Source organism: Python bivittatus, unplaced genomic scaffold (assembly GCF_059951505.1).
Source record: "Python bivittatus isolate LINGU-HERP-01145 unplaced genomic scaffold, Pbiv_v1 ctg000020_np1212, whole genome shotgun sequence".
In the NCBI taxonomy this organism is placed as follows: domain Eukaryota; kingdom Metazoa; phylum Chordata; class Lepidosauria; order Squamata; family Pythonidae; genus Python; species Python bivittatus.
Window position 1 is genome coordinate 68,843,457 of NW_028277030.1, and position 14,078 is coordinate 68,857,534.

The 14,078-nt window shown below is 37.7% G+C and overlaps 1 protein-coding gene across 4 annotated transcripts in view; it reads right to left on the reverse strand.

Moving 5' to 3' along the window:
• Positions 1–14,078, reverse strand: part of EPB41L2 (erythrocyte membrane protein band 4.1 like 2) — a 103,964-nt gene that overhangs the window by 44,197 nt on the left and 45,689 nt on the right. For all 4 annotated transcript variants that reach the window (XM_007422031.4, XM_088140760.1, XM_007422029.4 and 1 more), the window contains exon 5: positions 7,252–7,294. In XM_007422031.4, the coding sequence (XP_007422093.1) occupies positions 7,252–7,294 (43 nt within the window). The remainder of the gene's footprint in view (positions 1–7,251; positions 7,295–14,078) is intronic.

A 14,078-nucleotide genomic window follows, 5' to 3' on the forward strand; every position in this document is an offset into this window, starting at 1 on the left:
TGAATCATGTGGCCGTTAAGTGAATCACGTGATTTCCCACTGATTTTGCTTGCTGGAAGCAGGCTGGGAAGGTTGCAAATGGTGATCATGTGAACCTGGGATGCTCAACTGTCGTAAATGCCTGAACTGCAATCACATGACTGCGGTGGTGCTATGACACTCATAACTTCAGGCACCAGTCATAAGTCACTTTTTAGTGCCATTGTAACTTGGAATGGTTGTTAAATGAATGGTTGTTAAGTGAGGACTGCCTATACATAAATTCAACTGACCAGTATTATATGTCAATGGTTGAATTTAATTATAAAGATCCCAAGTAACAACTTCATCTTTTAATTTTATTATGGTGCCTTCTATAAACAAAGGCACATGGGAGAGCATTTTAATCCTGTAGTAACTAAGACAAAATATCTGCTCTAATTGGGGGCCATCTCTAAAACAGAACATGACACATCATCAGAAATGAAAAACCATTGCTTGTGATTAAAGAAAGCCAATTTCCACTTCCTTTCATCTCTCCATCTTTTTAATATGTGTGTGTGTGTTTGTGTGTGTGTGTTTATATCAACTGCTTTTAATTCAGTGTAGATTTGATTTTTAAAATACAATTTTTATTTTTCTACATTTTATATAGGTTTCATATGTTAATAAAAGAGGAATAAAATATACTAAGCAAAATATAATAATAAAGGGAGATTGTTAGAAGATATTACCCATTATACATAAAGACTGCAATCTGTGATTTTAGTGTAATAACTTAAGTATCAAGAAGGAAAAAAAAATACAGTTAAGTCATTTGACGCTTGAGAGAAGGACAACAAAAATATTACAAATAATTCATTTCCATTTGTAAAAAAATATAACTGTTCTTTGTAAATAACAAAATATAAAACCTGTTGATGATGATTATATTTGTTCTTATAATGCAAATACTTTAAAAATATTTGACTGGTCTGTCTTAACCTACTCTGTTGATAATCAACAGAGTAGCTTCGGAACAATGAGTTGTTAAAACTGCTGAGCTGCTATACAAGCAAATCATTAAAACAGACTGTACAGGTGGCACTCATTTGCAGGGCTTCGGTTCCAGCTGAACAACAGTGGATAATGAGACAGTGAAATGAGTACTATAAACATGCACAAAAGCCCTTTCATCTTCCACATGCATAAATATACAAAACTGTGCCAAAAACCATGGACAACAAGGGTCACTGTACATATTGTTTATTTGTCTGTGTAGCACCTTGTAAGCCCTCACAACCCTCACAAGGTGCTCACAATAAAAAAAAAAACTAAAACATACCAAAATGAAAGAAATGGATTTAGCTAAATGCAAGGCAACTTGGTAAGTAAATTCCAATCACAAGAGTTACAAAGGGGAAGAAAAATCTCTTGCCAGTAACATGAATGATGAAATACTTTGGCCTGAGAGTATGGCAGACAGTAAGAATTTTATAGGCCAGTGGCCTCCTACTTTTTGTACAAACAATATGCAAATTTGCATAACTGCAGAATCTGGGTTACTCGCTTGATTATACGCATGCATACTCATGCTATTCCCTTTCAGAAATAAAAAACTAAAGAGACTAAAGGCATGAGACAAGAAAAAGAAGCATAGGTAAATACAGGTAGTCCTCAGTTAATGATGGCAATTGGGACCAGGAACTCTGTCACTAAACAAAGTGGTCATAAAGTGTGACATCACATGACAACACCGATTTACGACAGCAGTTCCAGTTGTGGTTGTTAGGTGAATCCTGCACAGTCATTAGGCACAACATCATGTGATCACCATTTGTGACCTCCTGCCAGCTTCCCCATTGATTTGCTTGTCAGAAGCCAGCAATGAAGGTCCCAAATGGGGATCCCATGGCCATGGGACGCTGCGATCATCATAACTGCGAGCTGGTTGGCAAGTGCCTGAATCGTGATCATATGACCACAGGGACACTGACAGCCACAACTTCGAGGACTGACTGTAAGTCTCCTCATTCAGTACTGTCATAATTTTGAACAGTCGCTAACAAATGGCTGTTGACCAAGGACTACCTGTATAGTTTACATCAACATCGCTATATCATTACCTTTACATCCTTACTAATAACTCTCTATACCTATCTTTGCAAGTCTTCCTTGCTTCCACCATATGAACAGTATACACCACCACCTACACTTTTTCTTTAAACTTCTATTTCTTTTTTGAAAATTCCCACAAATGTATCCAATTACAACTCTCTCACTTTTTCATGTATAGTTTTTCTACTCAATCCAATCCTCATTCATTCTCTCTGTATGACCAACCATCTCCATACAGGTATTTCTCATTTAGTGACTGCCTCATTTAGCAACTGTTCATAGTTATGACAGTGATGAAAAAGTAATTTTATGACCAATCCTCACATTTACAACTTTTGCAGGTCTGTAAAGCAAAGGAAAGCTGAAGTAAGATCATAAACACAGATGTGGTTTCACTTAGTGATGGCTTTGCTTAATGATTGAGTTGCTGGTCCAATTGTGGTCACTATACAAGGACTACCCATATACTTTTTTTATCCTAGTGGCTCACTTTTGTATTCAATCTACATTCATTTAGCACTCATTAATTCCTGATTCCACTTCTTGTCTTATCACATATATTTCTTAGGTAACCCATTCCCACAGAATTAAACGTTTATGTTTCTTCTGACACACTCAACTCTCATTTCCATATAAAAAAGTGAACAGAAGCATACTATTATACATACAATAGTATAATATATTATTTATTTATTAAATTTGTATGCCGCCCATTTACTTTCTTTTGACAAATATTCACAACCCACTATCTTTCTACCAGCACTTGCATATCTTAAAATGTCTCGACCCAGTTTCCCATTTTTAGTAAACATTTGAGCAAAATATACAAATTTATCTACTTGCTCTAGCTTTTTAAACTGTTTGTTGTATTTTCTCCATTTACCTTGGCCTTTGAAGCATTAATTTTTAGATCCATACTCCTCACTGCATCATATAATCCCTACATCATAACATTTGCTGGGAATTATTTGGGTTTTCAGCCAACAATATAGCATCACCTGCATACCAAAGCACATGTACATTCATGTCCCCAATTAAAACGATTCTGTCATCACTAAAAACATTCCTTATGCATTTATTCTTAAACACATTAAACAATTAAAGGGACATCAGTAAAACTGAGCAGGAAATAATACAAGGGTGTACAATCACTGAGCATTCCATTTATTCTCAAGCATGCTTTACTACCATCATATGCTACTCTTACTGTATTCAGGAACTGAGCTTCAACTCATATTTGCACAAAACACTTCCTAATTTAAGCCTATTCACTTCATCACATGCTTTAAGTTGTCATATACATACATTTCTCAATTAGAAATTCTCAATAAACTTATTTTTTAAAAAAGAAGACAAATACACACATACTTATACATTCGATACATCTATTGTAAGAAACACAAAAGGGTTCATGGTTCTTTCTTTCCCTTAAGAAAAATCAAGTAGGTGCCAATAACTAGTGCCAGTAATAGGTTATGAAAGATAATAAAAATAAAAATACATAGCATTCTGTCTAAGACAGAGAGAAAGATCTTCTTGGAGAATGGGGAATGATAAGCCCCTCCCCCTTTATATTCCCTTTCTTTTCTCAGCTACTCATATTCCTACAACCCTCATCTTGAAAAGATCAGTGAACTACAAACGTTCAGCAAAATGGCAAATGTGGCTGCTTGCACTCATCATTATCCCCACTGCTAGTATCCAATACTATTGTCAAACATGGTTACCAGAGGATACTACTGCTTCCAATATTCCTAGTTCTTCAGAGTTATAACAACTAATTATTTCAGTGTTTAGAGACCAAAACCCATTGTATCAAATCAAGAAAACAAAATAAAATAAAGAATAGTGGGGGATTTATTTGTTACATTTCCAATAACTCACTACCAAAACAATAACAACAGATCTCGCTCACAAACACTGAATCAGAAATGAGGAAATGTAACAACTAATTTCAAAGATGTCATAGCAATAGCACTAAAATGGAAATATAAATACATAGCAGGACACAATGTATGTTTACCTGACAATAGATGGACACAAAAAATAACATTGTGGTGGCCCTACCACTTGGCTGACTTCCTACAAGATGGAGAGATGGACTACAAAAAGGTCTGTTGAAATCATTGCTTTGGATATCAGCACTATCCAGACGAATACAACAATAAGACAATAAAACAATAAAATATTAAAGTGAAAGTGATCAGAAAAAAAACCAAAACTGGCTTTTACCCCATTAACATTCAAAGATTCATGCTTGAAATTGTAAAAAAATCAAAATAGGGCTAACAGACATTGCACTAATACCAGATTAGATTATGCAGTTTTACCAAATGAGCTTTTGGAGTATTGTGCCAGACTGGTAAAGTATTTGCATCTGTTCACTTTCCAAAAGCCTGATTTTCTAGGAACTTCTCTAACAGAGGATTTGGAAAGTTCACCAGATCTTAAGATGCTTTGTTAACTTGGAGCTTTATTACAAGTCTTATTTAAAATACAACATTACATCAGAAGGTTTGACAAAGTTGAGTATGCAATCTAAGCCTTAAGGCATAGAAGAGAGACATCTGTTTCTGATATTTAGCCAGTAAAAAACAAACAAACAAAAACTGAGAAAGACTCACTGGAAAAGCCCATTAAGAGGTGTGTAGTATTTATCAGCATTTATCTAGCCTTTATTTAAGGAAGGATTAGATAGTATTAACTCAGGTAGGCCCTTATCATATCAATTAGAAAAAATAGCATAAGAGGAAGGTTCCCTACGTATCAAAAATGTTACTGCAGAGATTGTCCCTTCACTGTCAAATGAATGCACATTTTCTTTACCACTTCTGACATTGTGTACAATGCCTTGTTGTGGCCATTAAGATAAATAAAAATTTTGCATGTTAATGCATACATATTTTCTGTATACACAGAAGCACACATCTTCTATTCCTCCAATATTATTTTCATATTCATGATCACTTATCTGTTAGGTTGATTTAGCAAGGGATTGCTGGACTTCCATGTAAAGCCAATAATTATTTTAAAAAGAGATAGTGTGACAATAAGGGATATGAATGCAAACATGAAACAACTGTATTTGAAAAGGTATTATTTCTCTTTGTACTATACAGTCACTGATGAACAAATTAAATGCAGGTAATAATTCCAGTGAGATTCCATCACTAGTTCTGAACAAAACAGAACTTGTAAGCAATATGGGGGTTCCTCTTGGATTCACAGCTCTTGCTCAAGGAGCAGGTGGCAGCTGTGGCAAAGAGGGCTATTCTTCCATTTTGTGTGCCAACTGCAACCTTTCCTGGAACAGGAAGTATTATTGTCACTTGGGTTTATTCACCTCCCTATCAATCTACTGCAAGGCACTCTATAGGGGTTACCCTTGAAAAGTATTTGGAAGCTACAACTGGTCCAGAATTCAAAGGCTTAAGTATACCACTTCTATTCCAAGAGCTGCATTGGCTGCCAGTTGGCAGGACCTAGGAAGAATGCTTTCTATGTTGTAACACTTATACTTTGGAACAGCACATTTGCAACATCCAGATGACTCCAACTATATTGGCCTTTCATAAAAGCTTGAAAACCTGGCTGTTCCTCTGGGCATTCATAAAGGAATTTAAAGCTGACTTTGGGGAAAGTATAAGAGAGCCATTAAGTGGGGGAAGGAAAGAGCAAGTCATTAAGGACAGACTTGGAGAAGAGATTACATAGTGTAGAGATAGAAAGGAGAGTGAAAAAGAGCCTCACCTTGATTTATTTAGTATATAGAATAGAAGAAAGAGAAATTTGGACAGGACTTCCAGATTCCACTAATATGCCCTACAACAATAAAGCAACCTCCCTAGAGTTTCTTGACCTGGACAACCTTGAAAGATTGACACACTGGGCCAGAATACTGGATAAGTTTGCCCTACAATGATTTTGAATTGGAATTTATTTGATTTATATGGCCACTCATCTCAAATAAATGACTCTGGGCACAACATTATTAAAGTAAATAAAAACAATACATATAGAAAAAACACACAAAGCATCTGGGAAAGTAAATCAAAAACAGCCATTAAAACAACTAGGAGATGGGCTCCTTCTCACACCCAGGGTTCCAGGCTCGAGCACAGAACCAGGTCTTTAAGACCTTACAAGGGCCAGCAGGGTTGGGGCCAGTCTGATCTCTGGAGGGATGATGTTCCAGAGGGCAGATGCCACAGCAGAAAAGACTCTTCTTCTGGGCCCTGCCAGCTGACGCTTCTTAGCCAACAGTATCCAGAGAATGGCCTTCCTACCGGATTGGATAGGATGAGTAGAAATACCCAGGGAGAAATGGAATATATTATGGTTGCCTCAGTTATGCAATACTGTGAAGATTTTATATGTTGTTATGGATCTTTTATTATTTTTAGCCACAGGTAAGTTGCCTGGAGACACTTTTGTATGAATTGGATTGCCATATAAATTTAAATTCAAGGTGCTAATTGTCACCTTTAAGGCTCTATATGTTTCAGGTTGGGTAGCTATACCCCTGCCCCCAATAAGATTTACTCTTTACTCATTCCCTCAATCAGAATCTGCCAACTTCATGGAAACATACCTTCTCAGTCACCACCCACCTTCTATGGAATAATATCCCTCTTCCCAACAAACACTCCCCTCCTCCCTCCTGGCCTTCAGGAAAATAATGAAAACTTGGCTGCTTATTTTATTGTTAATTTTAATCTGTGTTTTTACATTTTTATATTCTGCTTTTGTTTATACATTTTATTAGATGCCTTGAGTGCTCACTGGAGAAGAAAACAAAGTATAAAGTAGATAAATAAATAATATAAACTAGTGATAACTTCACTGTTGCTATAGCATATTTTTTTATTTGATAGTATGTACATATATGATGCTCTTCACATAATGTGTTTTCAACAAATTACTATATATTATAAATGGCCATACCTCATCTATACTGTTTGCATGTATGCCCCTTTTCATGTACATTCAATCACTACCATATTACATCAGAAGTCCAATCTACTGCAGAAAAATGGGATGAATTCAATTTTTAGCATGCAACTAATCTAAGTCAGCAGAAATGTACTGCTCAGAAATCAGATTAACAAGTTTTTGTCCACAGATTGTCCACTAAATGATTAATTTAAAAGCAAACATAAAGATTGAAGCACTTACTGTGAATTTGCTTCTTGATTTCCTTTGAAGAATCAAGCCAATTCTAAAAAAAAGAAGTGACATATAGTGAGAAAGAGAGTATTTAATTTGTGTCTTACAGTGTAACTATTGTTGATTCATTCAAAATCAGTATGTAATACTCCGAGATTTTTTCATCTATCAGTTTCTAAACTGCCACAACCACTGGAGTAAGTTTGAGCAGCTTACATGTTAGGGTTAAAACATCTACAGAAGTAATAAAATACAAAAACTGATAATAAAAGACAACCACACATCCTGGAAGATAGCCAACTATTATTAGATAGAAAGCTATTATTAACAATCAGGAATAAACCGCCAGGGAGTAAATCCCTGAACCTGACCTTATTCTTTCCTATCTCCACTGGAACAGCCACATTTCTACAGCTTTACAAAAGCCCAACAGCATTGGGGTCATATGAAACTCTGGGGAAATGCTGTTCTCTGCAGTACTGCTATAGAGAAGGTATGTTGCCTAGGTCCCATAAGATGACAATGCTTTATAACTGAGATGTGAAATGTGCCAACCCTTCCAGATTTTACTGAACAGGGAGAGATGAGAGGAGAAAGACTGTCCTGTAGGTAACCAGATCCTAAGACATGTGTTGCTCAATAGAAGACAATCAATATGTTGAATTGCACCCAGAAGCCAGTTGGTACCCTGTGCAGCTTGTAGAGCAGAGATGTTACATAGACAAAATGAGGAACACTCGTTAACTACTTATGTGGCCACATTCTGTATCAGTTGTGGCTACTAAGTGGCTTCAAGGGAAGCCCCATGTAGAACATTTCACAGGAATCCAAGCATAAGGTGATTAAGGCATGAGTGACTGTGAGAAGGGCCTCCCAAGGATGCAATTGGCACAGAAGATGGATTTGTTCAAAGGCCTTCCTGACCATTGCTGCCATTTGCTCACTGAGCAGTATCTGAGAATCCAGGAGGGCTCCCAAAGAGATCATTATTTAAATTGGATTCAATCAAATATTTTTTTCCCTTTCTTTTGCATTCATTTCTTCATTCATTAAAAAGTTGTCCAATTTTCTTAAAAATAAGTGGATTTTAACTAGTGCTTTCAATGAAAGTATACCTGGCAAAACACATTCATCACTATTAAAATAAGGCATAGGTCATTGTGGTTTTATAGTGTGTGTGTATCTATCTGTCTGCCTGTCTATCTATCTCACTACTAATCAATGGTAGGTTCTAGGTATTCAAAATAGTTTTCTTTCATTCTGCACAAGTAAAAGATTACCTGTTTGCTATATGACAATCATAAAATACTACTGAAGCTAGGAAGATAATATTCATATAGCTAACTATATTGTTCAAATTCTCTCACTGTAATTTTTTTGGAGAGACATATTTCTTTGAAATACGACCTTAAATAATCCAGACCAATGAGGCCATTTTAAAGTCTTGTGGGGCAGAGGCATCTACAGGATCTAATCTTTCATCATTTTGACTTATTTAAGCTTTTCATTTTCATGAAAGCAACATTGCGTTGATGCTTTTTCATTTGTCCCCCCCACCCCACCCCTGCTTCCTGTGGAGACCTTAGGTATGAGTAGGAAACAATTTTTATCTTGGATAAGCTGCTGATCAGAAAGATGAGTTTTTCCCCTTTCCCTCAGGACAGGAGATGCACATCAAAGATAGAAAAGAGAGGACAGTTTTGCAAACCAGATGGGAAACTCAATAACTGATGCTTCCTGTGCCTATAATAACTGACAGTGTAAAGTTATTATCTACATATAGTTGCAAGGTATTTGCTGTTTTACTGAATACTGTAAAATGAAAATGAGATATGCCTCATATTTTCCTGTCTGCAGCTTTCTCCCTAGTTGAGGTTTGCTAGGGAACTAGCTATGTTTGTTAACGAACTCCTTCTCCTGCACAAATCACTGCCTTTTCATAAGCAAGAGAAAGGGCATAAAGAAAGGTAAAGAAAAACACAAAGAACTCCAAGTTCTCCTAGAAAATTTTCTCTAAGATATTAGCTATGATGGTCATAATGGATATTTTAACTGCTTCTTCAAGTATGCACATAACAGGAGAGAATTTCCTTTTAGACTAGATTGCCCTCTACTGTTTTTCTAATTCTAAATTATTTTTCTACAGATACTGCTCTTTCTATGCTAGGAGTTCATGAAAATAACAGTTCCAGTCTTAGTCATATATGTGTACACACAGAACTCCGGTTAAAATTAGAATAATGAAATACGCTTAATCCTTCACAAAGCATTGTTAGAAAATCTAGCTTTCACAATTAGTTATCCATGTATAGAGTACTTTTTTCTGATGAAAAATCTTCGAAGCACAAGTTTTTCTGGCAAATTTGTGTACTTTTTTGATTGCATTCAGTATACTAATAAAATGTTCATACTTGCTATGGACCCCTATAGTTTAGAAAAATCTGTGTGGGAGGAAATTCATGTAATTAGAGAAAGCGCCTCAATACATATTTTCTAATCAATAGCACACAATGTTCATACATGTTTAAAATGACTTCATATTTACCTTTAGAAGACAATAAAGCAGCACCCCTTCACACAGTCTTCATTGAAGCCATTAAAGTTTTATCATATAAAATAAATAAGTTAGCAAATAAAGTTATAATGGGGAGCACTAAACAGTCCACAGGATTTGAAGCTTTCCTCCAAATTCTCTTCCAGAAGAAATAATTCCTTCCCACAATTAAAAATGAAAGTATAGACCAATACTTTGACATTAGTTAAGCATCCAGGATATTCTTTAAATGTGCAGTTCTTTAATAGATACTTTTGATCATATAAAGCAATCACTAAATAAAGTTTGTTTACTTTGACTTAAAATAAATTAAGTGGGCTTGGCCTGCAATATTTCACCAAGGTTGTTTCCTCAGATAGCCCAATTAGGTAGCCTTCCCATAACATATTGAGGCTATGCTTGGGAATAGTTCTAATTCTAACCAACCACAGTCTTCAGGTTGTCTTTAAAGGCATAAGGCAAATTGCTATAGTTCAATCAAGTAGAATTAGGTTAATGTTGTGAAGTCCTTCCTGTCCAGGTAGGTACACCAGCTATACATGGACAAAGGCAAAGCCCCTCTTTGCCATAGACTCTACCTGCCTACCTAACAGTAGCCATGAATCCAGAAAGATCACTAAATCACATATCTGATCTCTCAGAGGGCAGTGCTACCCTCTGAAAATCAACCCCAAAGCTGCCAGAAAACATGAATGTACACCTAGCAATCGTGCTTTACTTGGATTCAACTTCAGCCTGTTTCTTTCCATCCAGGTTTTCAGGAGTCCCCAGATACCAGGATAAAACTTCAACAGCATCACTGGCATAATACAGGGTGGTGATACACAACTGGGTATTATAAACATACTGATGATACTGTACTCCAAAGCAACCAATCTCAATGGTTTGATGTTGATCCTGAAAAATAGAGAGAAGACCAAGATCTGCAGCATTCAATAAGAGAGTAGCTACCAGGCTGACCTCTGTTCCCCACAACCTGCACTGGAACTGGAATTGCCTGCAACTGTCCCAATCCCCAACTCCTGCAGGTAGTCCAGAAGCTCAATATTATCAAAGGCAGCTGTGAGGTCTAACATGATCAGAAGGGTGCACTTCCCCTATCTAGGTTCGGACAAAAATCATCCACCAAGCGACCAAAGTTTTTCTGTCCCATGCTCAGATCTGACCCCAGACTAAAAGAAGTCCAAATAATCAAGTTTCTCTAGGGTTCTCTGTGGCTGGCTGCCTACCACTCTCTCAACAATCTTTCCCCAAAAGGAAAGGCTGAAGACCAGGCAATAGTAGTCAAGTATACCTCTTAAAGGGGGGGGAGGGGCGTCAGAGCCTCCTTTAAGACAGTAGGCAATATCTCTTCCAAAGTGAGGCACTGACCACTCTCCAGTTCCAAAATATCACATTCCCTCCAGTCTCATGAATTGGCCAGAAAGGACATGAATCTTGTTTGTACGTGGTAACCAGAGAGTGTCCTATCTACTTCCTAAGACTCCACAGACCAAAAGGAATTCCAGCTAATATGACAATATGTTATCCCAGTCACTGGCATAGACTCTAGATCAGGGGTTCTCAAAGTACGGCCCGCCAGGGTCATTTATCCGGCCCGCCCGCCTGATTGGCCGCCGCTGTCAGAAGCAGTAGTGTCAGGGCTGTGTCGGGAGCTGCAGGTGATGCATGAGGAGGGAGATCGCAGAGCCAGACTATTCTACATGACAGGTATGCTGGGTCCGGCAGCTCTCCTCCTCTCCTCATACTCCACGGGAGGGATCCTCTGTGTGCATAGGAATTCGTTCATGTTTTTTTCAAACTATAGTCTGGCCCCCCAACATTCTGAGGGACCGTGAACTGGCCACCTGTTTAAAAAGTTTGAGGACCCCTGCTGTAGATTGTCATAGGAAGAGTCAAACCCCTGGCAAATTTGAGTCATTTTACTAGCAAACTGCTGTGTAAAACTGTCAAAGTTACCAAGTGGGAGATCTCTCAACCTGAGAGTTGTCACCCTAAACAAGGCAATCAGTCAACAGCTCATCAATGCTTCTGTTACCATCATAATGTAGGCCTGAACTTGAGCTTGTACCCATAGTCAGGTTTACTGCCACTTCGTCTCCTGGAGCTCCTTAGCACACCAAGGAACCAATCAGGTATAACAAGAAAAAGAGGCTATTTAGAAGCAAATGCATTAAGGCTTTCTGTTCCCAGTGGTTCATCATATAAGCAACAGAACCGGCTGCCAAACTGTTGAGATATTCCCTAAGTGTCTGCTGAAATTTCTCTAGATCCATAATGTGCTTGGGACAGTCTATTGTATTAGATTAGTTTGCCCCGTGGAGAACATAGTTAACAGTCAGTTCCATCTGAATCAGGAAATGACCTGACCACAGCTAAAGGCTAAGGGTAATTAATGCCCTTTATATCCAGATCATTAACCATCTGCTCTGAGATGAAGACAAGATCTAGTATATGACCATCTAAACATTTTGGGACAAGCAGTCCCCACTCATAAGCACTTATGAATTCCTGAACCTTCCCAGTGGCCTAGAACTTGAGATCCTCCAACAAGTGACTGGAGAGCAACACCAGCCCTGAGACTAAATCTAAGAATTCAGGAAGAGATCCTACCAAGCAGTAGCATGGCTGGTACATGAAGAAGATTTGTCCCATTGGCCTAAGTTAACATACAGGCATTCATACTTCATCACTAGGGTAGAAGCCCTGGTAAGAGCCAAAATGTTTCCACAGATTAATACCATTTGCCCTCCCAAACCTAACACTGAATTTGCTGAAGGACCTAAAATCCAGGAAGGTTGATCTTGAAAAGGGCCACCCAACCAGGATATCAGTAATACATATCCCAGTTTATCTGCTTATCAGTTATAGAATTGTGGATGAGCATGGCATTGTCTTATTGCAGACAGACTTGGTGTTTACGATCAATAATGCAAAGCAAAGGTCATCAACCCCCCTCTCCAAAATGATACATCTCCCTGCACATAGGTTACTGACCAACAATTCACTCTGCCCAATCACCTGCAACCTATCACCCTTGGAAGCCAGCTATCTGGTATTTTACTCAAGCTGACATATCACTCTCTCAATAGATGGAATGGGATGTGGAAAAGACCTTGGGAGATGTGGCGAAGAAATGCTGCCTAGGGAATAGTCAGATAAGACACAGCACAGCCCACAGCTGGATAGTGGGTGGGACAAGAGGCTCAGAAGGAACCCTCCCTAGTTTCTGAAGTTGTAAAGGAGACGGCAGGAGAACTGTACTTTCAGACTTGCAAGATTTTGTTAATGTAGCTTTACAATAAAGTAGAATTAGCTTATCTGGTTGTGTTTTCTGTCTGGTCTACCTGGTAAGGCTGACAATACTTGACCTCCTAACAACCCTTCTTAAACAACCAAGGGGTATTCCAGCTTTAAGGAACCCTCCCAACAGTGTTCTAAGACATCCCACCCAAATTGCCCTCTTACTTCAGGTTAGGACAATTCTGTGGTTCCCTGCTTCACACTCGGGTATGCCTCCCAGCCCAGTCACAGTGGTTGATTCCTGCTGGAGAGGCAGGTCTCTCCTTGTGATAGTGTAGTTCTATCCCTGAGGACACAGACATCAACATGCAAACTAAAGATAAAGTGTGGTAGTTCCAGGCCTTCTAACCCCACACCCCTTGTTCCTACCTCTAGCACTGTGGACAATTATGTCTTTAACTTTTTATATTCTGTTTTTATTTTTAAATTGTTAGCTGACCTGAATAATTAATGGGGCAGAAACGCATGGTATAAATCAAATAAAATATGCCTCACATGAAAAAGCAAATGGAAAAAAAAAGACTGCTCTATATTAAAGAGTATTAAATTCTTTTACATGCAATTTCACTCTAAAGCATAACTAGATTTACTATTTATCAGTGGGAATCTAAAGACACTGATCATGTGTCAGCTGCAACATGATGCAACTGACCTAAAGTGTATAATATGCATAGGGATAAATTTTCTGTATCCATTTTAGAAATACCCTTTCCAAACTTCAGTTTTATAAGATTATTAATTACCAAGTCATCTTAAATCAGACAAAATGCCAAAACATGGTGAAGAAATCTTAGCCATTAGTTACTTTGATTGCAAAATTTAGATACTGCAGGAGGAAGTGAATGTTTCAAAGGTACACAGGTACAAATGTTGGAATCAATGAAGTTACTATAGACTGATGTTTAATATAGCTGTCTTAATGACTTTTTTACTCAGATGACAGAAAATGTTTTATCTTATTCATCCTAAATTTGCTGAA